Below are 21,188 nucleotides of genomic sequence, written 5' to 3' on the forward strand. Positions count from 1 at the left end.
GAGAAGATAGCTAATCCCATGATTTAGGACATTAAAAACAAAAATTACATTTCTCCAACATCCTATTGTTGCCAAAAAGCAAGAATACTTTCAAGAATGTCAAGGGCAAGTATAAAGGATAAAGGAGTCAACATAAAAGGCCCCCACTGACTAATGGTGACAATATTTTTAAATAAAAATTTTATTATAAAAATAAAGCATAGATAACACACACACAAACACACACACACACACACACACACACACACACACACACACACACATCAAATGCATGCCCAGGTCAAAAAGCAGAACTTGGCTACCCATCCCATAAGTTCCTTCCATAAGCGCCATTTCCATCCCAACCCTTTCTTTTCTGCATATCCTTTTATAATAATGACTTTCTTGTATTTTTTGTGGTTTTTATCACCCAAATGTGCATCCCTAGGCACTACAGTTTAGTCTTGCCCATTTAAAAAAAAAAAAGAGGTGCTACGTCTCTTAAGATGAAGTTACGTTTAAGTTTCAAAATCACTATCACCACCATCATCACCACCACCATTACCATCATTGTTATGGTTTATAGGACAAGATGAGTCTTATGAAAGGCCATGAATTCAATGACTTAAAATAGAAAAGTTGATATGAAGTCTGCCCAAAAGGTCATTGTAATGGAAAACGGTGAATATAATAGACCATGTTTGTTTTTTTATTTTAATAATTAGGAGGATTTAATATTTCTTCTTTTAATCTTGTATGTTTATAGAGCACAGTCATATGCCTATTTCTATCTGAGAGCTAAACATTGGATACTGTAAGCCAAATAGTCTCAGCAAAAGTAAATGCCAAGATGCAGAAGGACTATTCAGCATGGGTGGGCACCCACAATAACCGACCAGAAAGAGGGTTCCACAGTGTTTGCCAGTATACTGTATTAGCCAGATGACCTACAAAGGGACGCCAACTACACAGATTCAATCTCTCAACTTCTAGGAGATTAAATCTAATGCTAATAATCAATAAACCAAGTCCTGCGATCTAGGCTGTCCTAATAAGGTAATCTTTCTTTGGGATCTGAGAAGAATTTTGTGACCCACAGAGAGGAATAAAAATAATAATACTGCAACCTGGAAGGTACATCAAAACAACATAGAAAAACAAAAACAGAAATGAGAAAGGCATTAAATCCATCATATTGATGTTTTAGAGTAGATTTAAGTGAAACTATAGCAATAAATTCAGTAATCTTTGTTTGTTATGTTTATGAATTAATGTTCTGAAGTAAATGGTCCGGCATTCTCAGTTAGTTTAAATTCTTTAAAATGATATGCTTAATAAATTTGTGATCAATGTTTAAAGGCCCCAAGAAAAATTGGTTTTCAGTTTTGAGTATTAGATTCACGAGCTTAATAAATTGAGCATTAAACAAAGAACGAATGATTGTGAGTATTCTTCTCCATGGAAAACCCCTTTGGACACAAAAGCATCTATCAATAAGGACCTAGACGGAAGGTAGTCTTACCTTGTGTTGGTTACCTATCCTTAGGTAACAAATGATCCCCAAACTTCCTGGCTTAAAACAACATTTATTACGTCACAGTTTATCAACCCACAAGTCAGGGATCTGGGTAGAACTTAGCTGAATGTTTCTGGCGCCAGGTCTGTCACAAGGCTGTGATTAAGATGTCAGCCATGGCTGAGTCTCAAGCTCAACTAGGGAAGGAGCCCCTTCCAAGCTCACTTTTGTCATGGTTGGCAAGATTCAGTTAGTTCCTAGTGAGTTGCGGGACTGAAGGCCTCAGCTCCTCCCTGGCTGTTGGCTGGAAGCCACCCCCTGTTTCTTGCCATGTGGACCTTTCCATAGACAGCTCACAACATGGCAGCTGGCTTTGTCAGGTGAGCAAGCAAGAAAGGCCGGAGAAAGAGTCATAGTCTTTTATAACCCAATCTCAGAGGTGACATCCCATCCTTTTTGCCATATCCTGTTGTGAGAAGCAAGTCACTATGTCTAGTTCACGCTGAAGGGAGTTGCACGGGGGCAGCAATAGCAGGAAATGAGGTTCCTTGGGAGCCTCTTTAGAAGCTGTCGACCTGTGAATTTTTCCCAAGGCATTGGCCCATACGGCAACAGTACACTGAGGCCCTTTTGTATGCAACCAAGTGTCATATCTCTGAAAACACCAAATCACCCAGTATTTATTGAATACCTTCCATGCACCAGACACTGTGGGAGATGCTAAGATGACAGATGAGGCACACTTCATGCCCTGAAGGAGCTCATAGCTGAATGCAGGAGACCAACAATCAAAGAAGAGTTAACCACTCTGTAGTCTCTTCCCCTCCCAGGGAACTTACCATTTTATTTTCCAAATATTTGTTTAAATCTCTGGTTTTCTGTGAGGTTATCATGTCCCTAAGAGAAGATACTATGTCTGTTTCATCTTCTGGCTTCTTGTGTCTTGCCCATGGCCTGACTCATAGGAGGCCTTGAAAAATATAACATTTTGAACCTAAAAAGCAGATATGGTCAATAATCGATTAGCCATTCACATTTTAGTGTGAATTCATGGCCCCAATCTTCTGAGAAATAATCATTAATAGGGGAAGAAGTACTTGGGAGCTGGATAAAAGTGATACTATGGGGGCTGCACAAAAAGGAAGCTCATAGTGTTAAAAGAGATAAACATTGACTCTATTTTGTCAAAGCCTGATTTAACAGCCACACTCCCACCTCCTGCCCCCACTCCCCCACCATCAAGCAATGAGGAATTTCTACTGTATTACGGTTCCAGGTCTTGTCTTCTCTGGGTTTTACATGTCCTTTAACACAAGCAGTAATTATATACCATAATTCTGAAACTAACACAACTGCACTTCTTTCTCACATAATTGCATCAATGTGAACTCTCTATAATTACTGTGTTTAATTAAAAAATGAGATGCAACTAATGGGAACAGGTGATGAAAACAACTGCGAACATTTCTTTCATATTTACCTGTATCATAAAATTCACTCAGATTAAGGTCTAGTGAACCACAGAAATCTTTTATAAATGTCACTGGCACTGATATGAATGAATACACTATCAGAGCAAGCAATTCATATCTGTCGAAGACTTAGTAGAATAAAAACAACATCATCTTTCCCACAAACTTAAGCTTAATTGATGTCTTTGACCAGTTTAATTTAGAAAGGTAAATTACTGATTACAGAGTTAATGCTTAATGTGGATTTCAAAAACTAAATGTGCAACTCCCTTTTCAAAAGGGATCTTACCTGCAAGCCAAAATACAAACAGGAAAAAAAAGCAGAGTTGTTCTAGGAGCAAAGGTTTAAGGCATATGAACTCAGCCCTCCTCACCCCACAGAATCCCGGAGACAGGCAGGAAAGGGAAGATAGAGCCATTTCAAACCACAAATGTCTTCCCAGAAGGGTGGGGTCTGTAAAAGAAACCTCCTGGCTTAGCAGATCTTTGTGTGTGAAGGCATAGATAAGCCTAGAGGCCAAGCCCCACTGGGGAATAGGGGCCATAAAGATGAGTTATTCTGCCTACCAGAGTAAGAATAGAAAGTACACCGGGATGTTTGAAAGGCAGAAAAGAAAACAAGCAGGATGGTTGTAAGTGGCCAGTCCAGTCAGCAAAAGAAAGCTTGTTAAGTTGTCTCATTACTATAATACAACATCAGCCCCCTAGGTATTTCCCCCATGTCCGGTACAGTTTGTTACTTTCACAAAGGCCTAGTAGGGCAAGATGTTTGTGAGGATCACAGAAAGGGCCTGCATGTTTAGAGTCTGGGTGGATGTGACTTGGAAAGGAACAGCATGTGTGGGACTAAGTAAATTAATTCAGTTGTTAGGATGATACAAGGAGTCTGTAAGTGTAAAGTGATTAGAACAGTGTCCTGCACACAGTGCAGCTGATACATACTGCTAAAATAAATGAACAAATTCTGTAATACAGCCCCGACAGCAGGCCCAGCTAATCTGGGCAAGCAGAGGAACTGAGAGTCACTGGAGTAAGCAGCAAAGGGTAGTAATGGTGTCCTCCCCAGTTTGTAAGGCCAGATTCCAGTATTATGCTGACTAGAGGTCCAAGACTGTTAGTTCATTAATGATAAATACTAAGTATATTTCCATCTTTGTATCCTGAGGACCCACTACACATGCCTGGAACATAATATTAGATTGGTGCCAAAAGTAATTGCAATTTTTGCAATTATTTTGAAGCTTTGAAACTGCAATTAGTTTTGCACCAACCTAATAGATAGTGAGTGAAAAATTGCTCAATGAATAAACAAATGGGTAGATCTTTTGAAAACATATATTCATTTAAAAGTGTTTTTGAAGTTTCAAAAGGATATAACATTGTGTTAATCACAGCATCACTATGATATTTTTAACCTTCATGTTTGTTTCTAGTTCTGAAGTCTTGTAGTCGTAGGGGTACCAATTGGCTAACCTGGCCCTAACCTTACCCTGATGTTGCCCAAACCACTGACAATGTTTTCCAGTTCACAATCAGGAAGTGGATATTTTAGTGCAAACTTATGTCCACTAGTAAATAAAGAACTCAGATATGTTTTGCATACAGATCAGAGGCACTATTTCTGGGTACAAAGGACAGTAGGCAGACCCTATGGCTCTACCCTCAAAATATATCCAAAATCCACCCACTTTTACCACTTCCACTGGTACCACACTGGCCCAGGTCACCATTAGCTGTCACCAGGATTCCTGCAATGGTCTCCTAACTGGGCTCCCACTTTCACTTTGGTCCCATAGTGTCTTCTTTCAACACAGCAGCCAGAATGGCGTGCTAAAACATAAACCAGGTCATGACCCTCCCCTCCTCAAAACATTTGTATCAGTTGGCATCCAATTGTGAAACCAGAAACCAGTCTAAACATTTCAAAGAGAGGGAATATATATTATCAGGAGTTGATTAAAAAGATTGGTAACTGCAGGAAGCCCCTACCCGCTTAGGCTGGAGGAACAAGAGGGAAAACTGGTGTTGCATCAAACCTACAATCAGAGCCACTGCTCTGACCACTGTTGGAATGGAGCGGCCTGAGCAAGTATTCCCAGCAGCTGTTGCTGCTAAGACAGCTGCCTTGTGGGAAAGGTTGCCAGGACCCTCCTCTGAAATAAAAGGAAAGCTCTTCATTCTTCCCATCTTCCAGTCCTGCCAGTACCTCCCAGTGGCAGAACCTAACAGGAAGCCAGTGGGCAAGGGAGTCTGGGAAATGTAGTTTGCAAGTCTCCTGCACCAGCGAGAAGAGGAGGGTATAGAAGGAGAGGGGCTGGGATTGACAAAAAACAGACCCTATCCAGAGCAGCACCTCAAGCACAGTAAAACCCAGGTCCCTACAATGACTTCCAAGGAAGGCACCCCCTTGCACCAACACTTATGCACCTTCCTTCTGACCTCATTCCCTACCACTTGTCATCTTACTCAGGGCACTCCAGCTACACAAGCTCCTTTGCTGCTCTGCAAACATGCCAGGCCCTTCTTCCCACGGGTCTAGCACATGCTGTTTCCTTTGCCTGGGATAATCATACCCCAGATGCTTTCACAACTCACTCCCTCATCTCCTGTAGGTCTTCATTTAAAGGACACCTTCTCAATGGCACTCCCCTGAAAACGAATTTAAAACTGCAACCCCTCCCAACTCCTAATCCCCCTTATTGTTTTATTTTTCATCAAAGCATTTATCCTTTTCTAATACATTATACATTATATATATATATACATATAGTTTTATCAAATGCAAATATATCTTATTCTATATATTTTAGTTGTCTCTAAATATATGTATATATGTTGTCAATATCCCCCCCACAAAAATGTAAGCCAGAATTTTGTCTGTTTTGTCTACTGATATAGCCCCAGTGCTCAATAAATGTTTGTTGACTGAATAAATAAATGTAATCACTAGTAAATGTATTTATTATGGGATGAAAAGTATTAAAGCCTCTTAAGAGCGTAGGGAAAGGGCAGGAAAAGAAACATTGCTTATACCTCTTCCTTTTCTCTCTAACTCCACTCAGCCTACATTAGGTGCCTCTTCTATATCTTTCCAACATTCTCTGTAATCGCATGGTCCCAGAACTTGGCACACTATACTGTAGTTATCTAGTTACACATCTGAAACTCCTCCACTGAAACTCTAAGTCCCATGAGATACCAAAGGGCAGGTGCCCACTGGGTAACACTGCACATCAAGCACTTAGCAATATTGTCCTGCACTTCCTGTATGCAGGGCTCTAACAGGATTTGTCCTCGAATGTCCTGGTCAAAAAGCAGAGGAATACACTTAAAGGTCTCTCAACACTAGTCCTGCTTCGGATATTCTGGAAAGACAGAAGAGTCAACAGCTGGGAGAAAATATAAATAGTCAGGAAATAGTTAAGTACAGAAGCAAAGAAAGTCGGTAGCAATCATTGTAATATTCTAGCTAAGTGAGGATGGGACAAATTATCATGTCTTCGAAAAATATTTTAATCTTTTTATTAGAAGTATTTATATTGCCTGAAAAGCATTACACCGGTGAGTTATTTTAATAGCTGAATATTACAGAATAACAAACAAATCTTGAAAAACTTAAGTTATGAAAATCTAAATAATTATCATAGAAAAGCAATGTCTCTCAACAGATAACAGATTTTACAGTGTTATTCTCAGGGGGAGTGGGCATTAGAGCTACAAAAGTTCATTAATAAAAGTATCTTTCTAATTTTATAACCAACTTTAAGAGGACAGAATTATCCTTCATATGTGTATTTGTAGACAGTAAAAAGATAATTGTTAAAAATCAGCCTTGGTTAGTTTTTCGTTTAGAGGTTTCCAATAGATACCTAGAAAATATGCAGTCTTTTATGAAGAGATCGTGGCTATATCTTAGACTTAAAATTGATTTATTTATTTGGTAATAATTCAGGGACTGGAAGAAGTCATATTACCCACAAATACTTAAGCACCAAATTTATCATCAATAGCTTTGACTTGGCTTATATCCGCAGTAGTTTAGAGGCATGCAGAAATGTCTTCTTATCTCATCCTAAGAAGGAAATTGCTTGTCGCCTGCATGAATATTATCCACGCACATCACACAGGAGAGACTCAAGACATTGAAAGAAAGGCCTCCTCAGCTGGCCTGTCTTCAGCACAAAGCGCATACATACTGTTTTGTTTTCAGTGGCCTGATTGTACACTCGGGCATTGGGCATCCCTTCCCTCTTCCGCTTAATTAAAAATTCAATGTGACCAATGACGATCTGAAATGCATTATAATCAACAGGAATTCAGTTCATCAAAAACCTACCTTTTCCATTCCTTTCTCACTGCATAAGTTTGCAAAATAACTCCCAACCAGAAAACGACTTCAACCTGCTGTCTGAAGTGTACATTTATTGGTTTGCTAGCGCAAGGAGAAAACTGAGCTAAGTCGAGGGAGATACACGCACATGGTCCTGGGAGGATAATTTTAGAACCAGTTTCAAAGCCAACTCTAATTCGCAAACGCCTCTGCCACTTAGACCCACACGGAGACGTTACTAGCCCCATGAAATGTCATCAAGTAATTGAGTTTTGCCAGTGGTGGAAGTGATCGCAGCCGCTGTGGCTTCCTTGCTGGGAAAGGGAGAAGGAGGAGGGGGGCCGTTTATTAGAAATCACTTTAGGGAGGATGAGATAAAAGCGGACATACAAAGCCACGGGCTATTGACTGCAAATCTGGCAAGGTTGCAGGCCATTCTCATTGCAGGCAGGGCACCGCAGGGCCCGGTAGGACTCCTTAAATCTGTTGGCCAGCATCGAGAACTTGCTGCCGTGGCACAGAGAGCAGGTGGCACTGCCTGACCCTCGGCAGTGAAAACAGTTGTCCTCTGGAAGCTCCCCTTCCTGCAAGAGACGGGTCAGCATTTAGTTACAGCAGCAGTTCAGGTCCATTGTTCACATGCAGGTCAAAATAGCACTGGGCTGCCACAAAGGCTGGGGCAGACTAAGAGGAAAATGCCTCCCACAAATGCCACTGAGGGAACTGGCCAGGAGCGTGGAATAATCACAGCGGTTTTAACCAGAGAGGGTTTCCCTGATGGACACCTCTAAGAGAGAACTTCCTGGTTCCATGCCTCGCATTCTGTGACTTTAGGTTCTTCATCGTCTTTGTCATCATCTGACATGATATTTCTGTATGCTCCACAAGGACAAGGACTTAATTATCCTCACTGCCAAATACTAATATCCAGCACGTGCAGCATGCCTAGTAGGCTTGTTCTAAGAGCTTTCTCTGTATCGATCCATCTAATCCCCATAATATCCCAGTGCGACAGTATAAGGATTATCATCCCTATGTTACAGATGGGAAAATGTGACACTGAGAGGTTCCATTATCTGCCAGGGGTCACACAGCTTGGAAGAGGAAAAGGTAGTTTTGATCTGAGGTGGTCCAGCACCAGAGTTAAGCGCTCCTAATGAAATGTTGACAGACCGTCGTTGGAGTTGTCCAAAGTAGGTGCTCAAGAAAGACTGCTTGGTGTGACTTAGAGGCTGAATGGATGAATGAACTAATGTTACAATCCTCCGAAGCTTAGCTCTGACTTCTTGCGATACTTCACCTTTGTTCTCTTTGAGAACTGTGATAAAGCCCCCAGATTAAGAGCTCTGCTCAGGAGTCAGTAGCCTGGGCTGAGGCCTGCCTCTGTCATCCATCATGCACTTTGGACAGTTCCCTTACCTTCTCTAAATCTCTGTTTCTTTACCTATGAAATGGGAGTGATAATACTTACCTCTCTGAGTAGCTGAAATAGTAGATGAGTATATGAAAATATCATACTATATTATCTGGTATATTATAGGCTCTCCATAACAGTTAGTTCACTTCCAAGCCTTGTTGGTAAGTCTGCGGTCCTCGACTCCCACCCTCCAAAAAACGCCCCTTTGTCTGTTGTCGTGCTCTTCCCCTAAGACATCTCAAGGAAACTGGCAACCTTTGCACTCGTGTGAAAGACCATGCATAGACCATAACCCTTCCAATAAATAAGTGGCATACCAGGTCTATACTAATTGGATCCAGCACCATGTCCTGTCCATGTGACTTTCTAAACATCTCTCAAATCCATCCAGTTTTTTCCACCCCACAACCACAGTCTTAATCTAGACACCAACTCTGGCATGAATGCAGTGAGGACCGCTGCCTCTGGTCTTGTGGGCTGTTGTCCCCACTGATACCAATCTTATTAAGCTGCCTGCAATCGTGACTGCCACATACATAGCACTCAAGGAACCTTTTAATGCACACTTGCCCTACACATAAACTTCAGATTAAAACCCAATATCATCAACTGATTTAAATTTTTAGTTACTTCTTTCCTCTTGTTCTTGTTCTTAAGCCTCGCTTCAGCTGGTCTCCAGGGACCTCTCCTTCCTCCCAACCCAGCCAGCTCCTACTTGTTTTCAGATGTCCCTTAGCAGCACTTCCCCCAGGAAGCCTTGCCCACCCACACCCCTGGACCAGGAGCCCCTCCCACCTGTTCTATCCCAAGCATGGCAGGTCTCATACTGTCCTGACAGCTCCTGCTGACTAGTCAAGAAGCTCTCTGAGCTAGTCCCTTGGACCATCATTTCCTGGACATCCAGTGCCAGGTACAATATTTTCTGTTCATATATTTGCCAAATGAATAAACAAACAAAACAATGGAGCTTGGAGAATGCTTCTTGTCCTTAAATTCTAGGAACTACCAAGACAGCTAGAGTCCACTGGGTGGCTCCATCCGGCTAACACAGCTTTCTTTTATAACGTAATAATAAAAGTAATCTCTGAAAAGGGAGGCGTAAGTTCTCAAAATAGCTCCATCGTGCTGCAAAGTGCCTAAGAAGGTATTACATTTTATTTATTCTAGATTTACGGAATGGAAGTGATTATCCAACTGACAAAAACCTACATGATGTCTAGGTACCCTTTGATGGATGTTTTATTGATTGCTGCCATGTTTTAACATATTAACAATGGAGAAATTGGTTTTCTTCCCTTCACGTATTTGAAATGAATATATTTGCCAAAATATTCTTAAAGCAAATTGCCACCGTCCATTTTTCTGCCAAATCCACATGTTTTCTATTTTATACTGGATCCCAGTGAGATTTTAATGGTATAAGTCAATGTTGTCAAACAAAGTACAGTAAAATCCTACCGTAATGCCATACATGTGATCCAAATATTAGTTTGTATAAAAGGCCAGGTCAGATATTGAAAGATATTGAAGGACCTGGTGAGCCTTCTGTACAGAACAACAACAAATCATCTATCAAATTTTACCTGACGCATCCTGAGAGGTTTCACTGGAGTTTCCATTCTTACCCTGGTTACCACCCTTCTCCAAGCACTCACCTTCAATATGCTCATTTAACTATTTAATGATTCATTAAATCAAGTATTTACTGAGCCTCTACTCTATACAAGGCATGCAGGATATAAGTTTCTGTTTTCCATTCTTTTTAGTTTTTAAAATTCTTCTCAGAAAACAGTTAAGAGGTCTTACAGCATAGCTTAGATTCTAGAACGAACAAAGCTCCCCAAACCACCTTTTACTGGCTCTATGACCAAGGAACTGGGGCTCGGCCTTCAGTGCAGATCCAAAGGCTTGTGTAGCCCCGAAGATGGTAACCAGCACCAATTTGGAGGCTGCTTAGCAGAGCAGTGAAGATCATGAGATTGGGAGTCTGGTGAACCTGGGCTTGACCGCTGGCTCCGATGACCTCTGGCAAGTTATTCAACTTCTCGGATCCTTATTTTCCTAGCTACAGAATGAGATTACTAATAATACTTAGCTCAGAGTCCTTGTGAGAATGAAATAGACTGCTGCGTGGAAAGTATGGGGCATGGTGCCTGGCTGTCACAGGCCCTCAATAAATGGCAGCTATTCTTCTTCTTATTATTATTACCATTATTATTATCATTACTACTACGACTATTATTTCAAAGGCAGGATTACATAAAGCATACAGAAGCCCACATGATTTATGGTCTCAGATCCACTGAACACAGGGCCGTATTTTTTCCCCTTCCGTGTTTCACTGTGGCTCAATTCAATTATTCGTCTCCTTTTCTTTTACAGTTAATACAGAGGGTCAGCATGGCCTGGCTTTTAGCCTTGCCCTGCTCTTTCATCAAGGTCCCCGCTGCTTCCCTTTTCCATACAACACCACAAAGAGCCTCCTGGTCAGAAGGGGTTCTTTGGTGTTCTTTGACCCCCTTTTTTTATTTTTTAGAATAAACTTGTCTGGGCATTTACTGCATGAGGCATTGGACAAACAAATAGCAATTTAAAACAAAGTTTAAAGGACAGGCAAGTGAAGTATAACCTTTCACAGCAATTTTCTGCTACACACCTCTGTCCTGGTTTATGGCATTACAGCTGAAAAACATGGATCTCTCCCAATTGAATTTAAAGGTAATTGTTGTATCAGGCCTGTTGTTACTTTTTCATTCAAGGCTGCAGTGTGACCTGTATTTTACAATTTCTGGCCCTCTTCTGAAAATATATGCTGCTTCAAGTTACAATATGGTATGAAAAAGAATAGCATTAATGAATTTCAAAGTGGGAAAGGAATGCTTTGGATCACATGTTTAGTTATCTACCTGCTGTTACACTAGGTTCTGAATAATGCTTTGTAGAAGGCAAGAGAAGGCAGAGGAGAAATACTTCTTACCAGCTGGTACTTTGCTCCCAAATTCCAATATTCTTTCCACAAACATTTAACTAACATTTACTGAGCACCTATTAAATGCCAGGCTCTATTTTGGGGAGCCAACAGAACAACTAAACATGTTACACCCAACATAAGCATGGCCCCTGTTCTCATGGAGACCAAATCTTAGTGGGTGAGAACAAACATTAACGAAATAATCACACAAATAAATATAAGATGGCAATTGTGAGGAGAGGTGTGAGATGCCCTGAGGGGTCCCTTCTTGGGGGTTTTATTGTCATGGAAGCCAGGGGAGGCCCTTTTGAGGGAGTGTTGCCTCTGCTGAGATCTCAGAGGCTGAGGACAAGGCAGTGGGGAATCTGGAGAACATTCTAGACACAGGAAAGGTACCTCTAGTAGGAAGGAGCAAAGAAGATCTGAGGGGTGGCGAGATGGGCAGTGCGTTGGAGGTACAGAGAATGAGGAGAGATGTGTAAGAGATGAGGCTGCAGAGACCAAGAGTGGCCAGGCTACACGTGCTTTCTAGAACAAGTGAGGAGTTTTGCTTTTATCCCCAGTGATGAGAGGCCACTGAAAGTTTTGGGTGGGGGGAAAGGGTGACAAAGGGATGACATGATCATATTTGCATTTTAAAAATATTTTATCAAGTGCAATATCAGGTTGGGAAGAGATATGAGTGGCTGTGACCAGAACTTTAACAAGTCTTTTGCTGGAGTCTGGTTGTGATCTTCTTGTTCCTGTCCCCTAAACCCTCCTAGGGTGGGGACATCAGTCAAGTGCAGTGAAGCTTCTGGCCCATTTTGTCACATCAACTCATGGGAGGTGAGAGTGAGTCCCTCAGAAAGCTTCACATCCCAAGAGATGGACTCTAAAGAAAGAGAAAATTCATTTCTGCTGCCATTCAAGCTTTTATTCTCTTAGCTTAAAATTCATCAAAATTGTTTTTGCCATCCCAACCCAACACTGCGAGCTAATGAACACCATCAGTCTTCCCCTTGTCTGAGCAATGGTTTCCAAGGTGAGGAGTGCACGAAGGAGTCTCTAAGGGTGTGGGGAGAAAAACATTCGAACTACATATATTTTTATCTCAAGAAGGCAAGAGATTACGCTTTAATAATAGTTTCAAAAGAAATTGATATACTAATTTTTAATAAACGAGTTGACACTGGCACCCTCACTGAGACAGGCAGTCACCAGAAAAAATGTACCCAAAGGACCCTGAAATAAGCCTGATGTAAAATGACCCCACTTTACATAAAGTGACCCCACTTTACGTTACGTAAAGTGACAATGGTGTCATGGCTCATTCGTTCACTTTCAGCATATTGCAACATATGCAGATTACCTGTGCCTGATCTAGTAAATTTACAAATGGCAATGCTTACTTTTAACCAAACTTATCTCTGCAAAAATCTAAAGACCCGCAGCTTTATAAGAGTTCTTCAAGGAAACTGTGGACTGAGGATGACACCAATAATAGAAGCGAACCCGTAAGAAAAGGACAGAGCTGATGTTTTTCCATCTCTAGAGCAAGATGGTCTAAGCCACACTGCAAAGTGAAAACAATAAATACTCGATCATATCTCACAAGAAGTCATCCGAAAACATTAAAAGTAGGAGTGTGTGAAATATGGACTTACAACTATTATTGCTAACAATGTACCATTAAAATATAGTAACTTAAAATTCCTTCACATCTTTAATATTTAGATGTCTTTAAGTAGTTATATTCGAAAGTTGTTACTTAAGTAGTACGCAACCAAGACACTTTGGAGACTACTGCAGTAGGGCCAGCTCTGCGTGGGGCAGTGAACCACTCTGACGCACCTGTGGGTACTGGTTGTGGGGGAACGTGCTTTCTGTCCCTGCCAAAGGCCCATCGTTCTGCTCGCTGTCTCCATAGATTTCTTCTTTGCTTATCAGACATTCTTCCTCAGCCTCCTCTTCCTTCTGGAGAATTTTCCTCATGAAGTCTCTCTTGTCCATTGGGGTTCGAATGATTTTCAGGTTATTCGTGTAGATGATTATCTTTCCAAAATCTATAATAGGTGGGGACTAGAGAAATGGAGAATGAGCATGGACTCTCCACCGGCAATCACCAGGCTGCAGGACCTATTCCACATCCCAGGAAATAGAAGAGAAGGAACATCTACCGTCCAGCACTTGTGAGCCCATCGGACCGCAAAGTTACAGTTCATCCCCTGGTTTGTTTGCTTTCTCTGAAAATCATGACAACCACCTTTCTTCTTTCTGCTGATGGTAACTGACTCAGGCTGAACTAGTCACATATCTGGAGTGTAAGACTCTGCAGGGTGGGGCCCCGCATGTTTATTCCAACTACATACCACAGCCGCTGAGGTGGGGCCAGGCACAATGTGTGCTTAATAAATATGAAGGAAATCCCTTTCAAAATAAATATCTCTCCACATTTTTTTATATGCGTAAATAATAATAACGGCAGATACATTTTATTGAGCATTTATTATTATTATTATTATTATTATTATTATTATTATTAATACCATTTATTGTGTGTCAGGCTTTGTGCTAACTATTTTACAACATTGCCTGACATCCCCCCCAAACATCCCTATGAGGTAGATGCTGGGATTTCCACATTTTACAGATGAAGCGACTAAGTCTCGGTGGGGTTAGGTGACTCTCAAGGGTACAGAGTTACTCAGGGCCTGTGGCTGGAATTCTCAGTCTAACATCCATGTTCTTAACACCTACACTGAATTATTCACAAGCACTTTCCCCCCAACATATGAGATAATTGTATTTATTTATACATATTCATGTATAATATATTTACATATTTTGTAATAACTTGTTTTTCATTATTTCTGCAACACGAATTATTTTCATGTCAATAAATATACGTCAATAGCATCGTTATTAATAGTGTATGTTCCCTTGCGTGGATTTCTCATGTGTTTCTTCATCATTTGCTGAGGAATAATCGGACAATACACTAGAGAAGCATAACAGTAAATGTTTAGGGATTACATAACTAAGAACACGTATTTCTTCCCAGAGCGAGGACAGCTTGCAGAGAGTATAATGCTGGATCCCAACTCTACTGGTCATCAACAGTGAGATACGGGAGAGTCATCTGACCTCTCAGTTTGCCCATCTGCAAATGGGCTGCCATCTAACTGGTAGGCACCACCACAGACACACTAGTGATTATAATATAGAAATACTTCCACACTGGGTGGTAAATAGGTGCTGTCCTGAGACTTCTGAGTGCCCTCCTGTTACCCAGCCTCTCTTCAGGGAGCCTCTAAAATCCCCCCAAAAAAAACAGTAACATAGGAGTTAAGACCCCAGGTGTCCAGACCCCAGCCCAACACTCTGCTGGGCCAATTGAGCGATTAAATATCTTGACTCTCACCCCCGAGCCTAATTATATCACCTTCTAGGGGCGGAGGTACCATGAAGAACACATAAAACAGGGTTTGCAAAAGCTGAAGATGCCACCCAAACAGTGAACATTGTTACTGCTGTTATTACTAAAGACTGTTTTTTCAGGAGTGCATGCACAATCATGCTACACAGCTAAATGCCTCAGCATGAAATATTTCGCCCTGCTTTTATAGAACTACATCAAGCAAATCTACTTCCATGCTACCCTTAAGCAGTCTCATATTTAAAGCCCTCATGCATGTAATCACAATCTGGCCTGTGCAGGACTTCAATATTCAGGTCTTCTTCCTTGAAACATCCAGAGTTTTCAATAATTATTTATGAAGCCACAAGCTTCCTACCTGGCCCTGTTCTCTCTCCCTCTCTTCTAGGGATCATGTGGCAGCTTCCATTTCCTATTGTTTGATGCATGCTGGGTTCCTGTTTCACACTCTGGACTATCAGTTTCTGAACATCAGAAGATAAAGATGGTGGCACTTTTGGAAGGTTCCATTTCCACTTCCAGTAATAGCTGAAGAGGTTCAGTTACTAGGGAGCTTTTCTCGCATCTCCAGCTGGTTATTTTCAAGGCACAACTCTCAATATACTAAAAAAAAAAATGTCTACAGTCATTTGGTTCAACCTTCTGCCTCTAAGCTGGTCAACGTCTGAAACACCCAGGAGAGTAAATTTATTTTTAACGTATTCCAAAGGTGGAAGGTCCCAAACCACCCTCACGGTGTATTTAAGTTTCAGTCACCCTGACAGCCAAGTTCTTCCTTGTGTCTAAGGAAACTCTCCAGGTGTAACTAAAGTTCACATCATCTGATTACATCCAATCACCTGTGTGGAACACCCACTCTGACATTATAGGGGGACAGGATGGAGCCAGGAACTTGTTTGTTTCCTTCCACAGTGTCCAGAATGGTACCCTATGTGACTGAGCATTCACAAATACTCTAATATCTATGGCAATGTGCCAAGATTGCTATTCAGCCACCCTAAAACCTTCCCACTGCTCTGTGTTTACGTACAGAAGCATCTCACTGGGTGCTACTAACTCAGGGAGCTGTGGAGGCAGACAGACCTGAGTTGAAATTTTATTCAAATGTTATTTGACAGCTGCATGAGATTTGCAAGTTATTCAACCCCTGTGAACTTCTATTTTCCCAATTTGCAAAATTCTTTCTCGTAGGATTCTCGTGAAGATGAAATTACATAGCATGTATAACATGGGCCTTAAGTAAGTGTTACGTCCCTTCCTTTCCCTGCCATTTTTTAAATGAAACTTCTATATAAACATCAGTTTCAATTCCTTAAAATATTTGATTGTTTGTAACTGCTTTCTCTATCCATCACATAAAATCTTAAAAGACTCAATATTTCTTCCATAAAAACCTGGTGATTATCACAATGGTAGGTAACATTTACTGAGCGTATACAATGTGCCAGGAACAATGCTAAGTGCTTCTTACGTATTATTTCTTTTTAATCACCACAACAATCTTTGTAAACTGGTACGTTTATTACCCTCATTTCACAGATTATGACATTGAAACTCAGCAAGATCAAGTGGCTTGCCCAAGCTCACACAGAAAGTAGGTAAAATGGACATCAAGCTCAGATTTAACTGACATTAGAGACCTTGTTTTAAATATATATATATATATACACATATGTATATATACATATATATGTAATTGTTTTTAATGTAGTAAAATATATGTAACGTAAAATTTATCGTTTTAACCATTTCTAAGTATACAGTTCAGTGGCATTAGGTACATTCACACTGTTGAGTAACCATCACCACCATGCATCTCCAGAACTTTTTTCTTATTCCCAAACTGAAACTCTGTACCCATTAAACAGTAACACCCCTTCCCCAAGCCTCTGGCAACCACCATTCTACTTTCTGTCTCTATAAATCTGACTGCTCTAGGTACCTCAAATAAGTGGTATCATAACAATTGTCTTTTTGTGACTGGCTTAATTCACGTTGCATAATGTCTTCAGGTTTCATCCATGTTGTAGCATGGAACAGACTTTCCTTCCTTTCCAAGGTTGAATAATATTCAATTGTACGTATACACAATTGTGAATAAAGCTGCTATGAACATGGGTATACAAATACAGTGGTATATCGGTTTTCTAATGTAATCCACGAGTTCTGAAACGTTCGAAAACCGCCAACAGCTAGGCCTCAGGATCTTGCACTCAGTGGAAGCCGTGTGACATGTTCGACTTCTGAGACATGTTCAAAAACCAAAGCATTTACTTCCGGGTTTACAGCATTCATAAACCAAAATGTTCACCAACAGAGAGGTTTGAAAACCGAGGTACTACTGTATCTGTTCAGAGCCTTTACTTTTCATTATTGTGCTTAACTGCTACCCAAATTGCCTCATAGCCAATATTTACTAGGGGTTATTTTATAATTGGATTCACTATTGAAAATTCATGACTTCCCAGCTCTCATTTCCTTACTTTTCATAAATACCACATTGACAACCTGTTTCAGTGGATGGAGCTGTACGAATCCATCCTGGCCACTCTCATACCTAGAGGCTAGCTGGGTTGGGATGTAGGCAACAAAGAAAACAAGGATAACTGAACCATACAGGAATCTGATCCTGAATATGGTCTCTGGGATACTGTGTTTAAACCAACTGTGCTACACTGTCAGGAAAACTCAGTTATCTGATTTTATAAACCCATGCCTAATCATACATTTACATAAATGTCAAGTTTGACACATGACTTACGAAGGTCAAGCAGTCCAATATTATCTACTGTGGCCTTGTACAAGGTATTGTATAAACTACAACTTTGTAAATTCTAAACCTACAAATAAAGTTTAGGTAACAAGAGATACTATAAGTACAAGACATAGCTAAGTACCTAGGACATAATAAGCACTCAATAAGTAGTAACTTAATATCATCAACATTATTGTTAATGATCTTACTCTCTAAAAAAGAGCATTTCATAGAGCAAAAAGCATGGGGAATAAGAAGACGCAGGTTCTTATTCTGATTCTATAATATTGTGTGGGCCCCTTAACAACTTGGCACTCAATTTTCCTCATCTGCAAAATGGGAATAACTATAATAAGCCTTTCTACTGTAGGCTATGGTGAAGACCTAATGAGATAATATGTGCTCATACTTTGTAATGCAAAAGTCATTCCCCTAACATGAGGAACTGTCCATTACAGCCCCCTTAATTCGAAAAAACCCTGGCACTATATTTGATAAATGCAGACATGCCCATAACTATACTTTTATCAATGCTAGCAAGGCCAATACATTTGTCTGCTATAGATATGTTATCTGTTTCCTTGGGAAACTACCAATAAAAATTATTAGAGAGTAATTATCTGAATTTCACACTTTAAAGGCGAGAACAAATCTTGGTATGCTATTCATTAATAACCTGGTATATTATATAATTGTATTTAATTTTTTAAAAGACATATATATATACATATATACACATATACATATATATACATATATATACATATATATACATATAGACATATATATACGTGTGTGTGTGTGTGTGTGTGTGTGTGTGTGTGTATAGATAGATAGATCGATATTCAGGTTCTTCTAACTTAGAAAAATTCATGTATTGGCTTTTAACTATCCATGGTACTGGGGAAGATAATTGAAACCCACAAATAAAATACATGTTTCAACTGAACTGTTAGCTCAAACTTCTTCCCCATGTAACATTTCCTCTGGTTGATTTGCTCTTTACCATCTCTTGCCAGGACTCCACCTACCCAGTGTTCATGATGCTGAGGAATGAAAAGACAAAATACATAAACTAACAGTCAGACAGACTTTTTTTAAAAGCAGGCGGCAAGAGGGAGGTAAGGGGAAAACACCAGGACATAGATAAACAAAAAGCTGAATAATTGCCTGGAATAAAATGAGCACCTTCAAACACTTAGCTCTTTCAGGAAACAAGACAACCTGTTGTTGCCTAATTTTCTAAAACAGCAGTCTGGTGACCTGAAAATCACTGTACGTCTATTTAATTTACTTACTAAGATAACCCAGCCAAAGACCCAATTACAATTTTTTACCCTGGATGGAATTTGAATACGATTTATGCTTATTGCACTTTCCAATAAGTAGTCAACAAGCATGTTATTTTTGTCTCAGGAATATTACTCTAACAGCGACTTCCCTTGTGGTGCACCGACAGCCCTCATTGGTACCCGAGCATGATACAAATTTGAAACATTCAGGTGTTTCTCTAAACACACTTTCTTCCTTAAAGCTTCTACGCCATGCACAATACCAACCTTATGGTCATTTGCCTTGTAATCATTGAAGAAAGGCTGGCTGCCCGCCAAAGTGTAGGCATTGCCCTCTCTAAACACGCTGATCCTTTGAGCAGTCAGCTTAGGAGAGTATGGTCGGGGTTTGGGGGCTTCCCCAGACCCGTAAACACCATCCATTGGTTCAAGGGACTCTTGGAGAAAACTGTGAGGGTATTCTTCCTTTGGCGACTCTAACTCCTGCCCATCCTCAAAGACCTGCTTCAACACTCGGCCACTGTAGGAGGAAGAGATTTTAAATCGTACTTTCCGGGGTTTGCCGTCACTCTTCTGGTTGAGCTTCTTCTCAGGGTCCTCCATCAGCAGAAATGTCCCCCTGTGGTTTCCAGGCTTCAGTGTAGCCAGAGAAACTTGGAGCTCTGAGAAAAAGGCACTTTATTTTCTCTCCTCCTGCATATAATTAATTCAAGTTGCTGCTGGGATATGCTCAGCTTACAGCAACTGACACCACACATTAAATATTGACAGACCCTCATGCAAAGGCAGGTGACTGAGGGTTTATGGAGTGGAAGGAGCATAAGATAAGATTGGGTCCCCTCTGAATCCCAAACTCACCCAGAATCTCACCCCAGCCCGGGTTTTTCTTACCCTGAGCATGAGTAGGTTTATTTAGATGGAACACGTACCAATTCAAGAAGGATCAGTTACTCAGTCGATTAGCAAATGTCTTGTTATTCTGACCAACAGCTATGACCTAATAAGCATTTATAAGTGCCAGAGATTTTTACATGCATTATCTTACTTCGTCCTCACAATAATCCTACAATGAAAGTATTATTATCCTTGATTTACAGAGGGGAAAGTGAGGCTCGGAGCAGTTTCCCCATTTATCTACTGTATTACAGCTAAGAAAGTGACAGAGCAGGGATTTGAACTCAGTTCTGTCTGACTCCAAAACCCATGGCAAGTCCACGAAGCCAAAACTTTTAAACTGTGTCTCATAGAGTCCTAGAGAGGAGGAAGCCACAGGTCCTGGATTCTGGACCTTCTACCTCTGCATTAAGCACAGCAGCTCCAATTTATATCCGTTTTATATTTAAGATTCATGTGCAAGCACAGCCCTAAGCTTCACTGCCTACTGGAAACAGCACCTAAATGCCCACCATGACGTAGTCTCTGGGATGAATATCAGAGAAGCACGAGATGTGGCGCTGGAGAATGACAGCCCTACAAGCTAGTTTAGGAAACAGACCTAACACATCTGAAATAACCTCCTGCTTAGGGAGCAAACTGCCCACTGCTGACTCCCAGCATAGCTCTTCTGGGAAAAGAGTGGTCCCTAAGGAGACAAGGATGGAAGAAGAAGGCTTGGGAAAGAAACGGCCCTTGGGTTGGGTCTAAAAGGATGGTTTGGATTTGAAGAACTGGAATGGTGGGGTTGAGCTTTTTCTCTGTCTTTGTCAACAACATCATCATTTACTTAGCTGCCCACACTGACTTCTCTGGTACTCCTGCAGCCATTCCTAGGGATCCTATCACCACTGTCTTCTTTCATTGTTCCCCACTATCTCATCACTTCAGTGTTCAAAGTTGCAGCAGCCCCCTAACGACTTCCCCGCTCACCTACATGTCCATTCTCCAGAGAAGCCGGAGTGACGTTTCCAAACCACAAGTCTGCGAATATCAGTCTCCTGCATAAAAAGTCCTAACCCTTCCATGCAGCAGGCAGAGTTCCTCCAAGCCTAACCCTACCTTCCTTTCCAGGCTTGGCCTCTGTCACTCTTCCAGATGTTGC

General features: G+C 40.8%; 1 protein-coding gene across 1 annotated transcript; it reads right to left on the reverse strand.

The window, feature by feature from the left end:
* Nucleotides 1-6,468: 6,468 nt before the first annotated feature.
* Nucleotides 6,469-19,753, reverse strand: GRXCR2 (glutaredoxin and cysteine rich domain containing 2; the record flags this gene model as incomplete). The annotated part of the gene is made up of 3 exons (XM_081035403.1): nt 6,469-7,881; nt 13,519-13,746; nt 19,418-19,753. The coding sequence occupies 3 exons, from the start codon at nt 19,751-19,753 to the stop codon at nt 7,699-7,701; spliced, it is 747 nt and encodes a 248-aa protein (XP_080891529.1). The 3' UTR covers nt 6,469-7,698.
* Between the last annotated feature and the right edge of the window lie 1,435 nt (nt 19,754-21,188).

The sequence above is a fragment of the Rhinolophus hipposideros genome (genome assembly GCF_964194185.1).
Source record: "Rhinolophus hipposideros genome assembly, chromosome: 23".
NCBI classification, from domain to species: Eukaryota; Metazoa; Chordata; class Mammalia; order Chiroptera; family Rhinolophidae; genus Rhinolophus; species Rhinolophus hipposideros.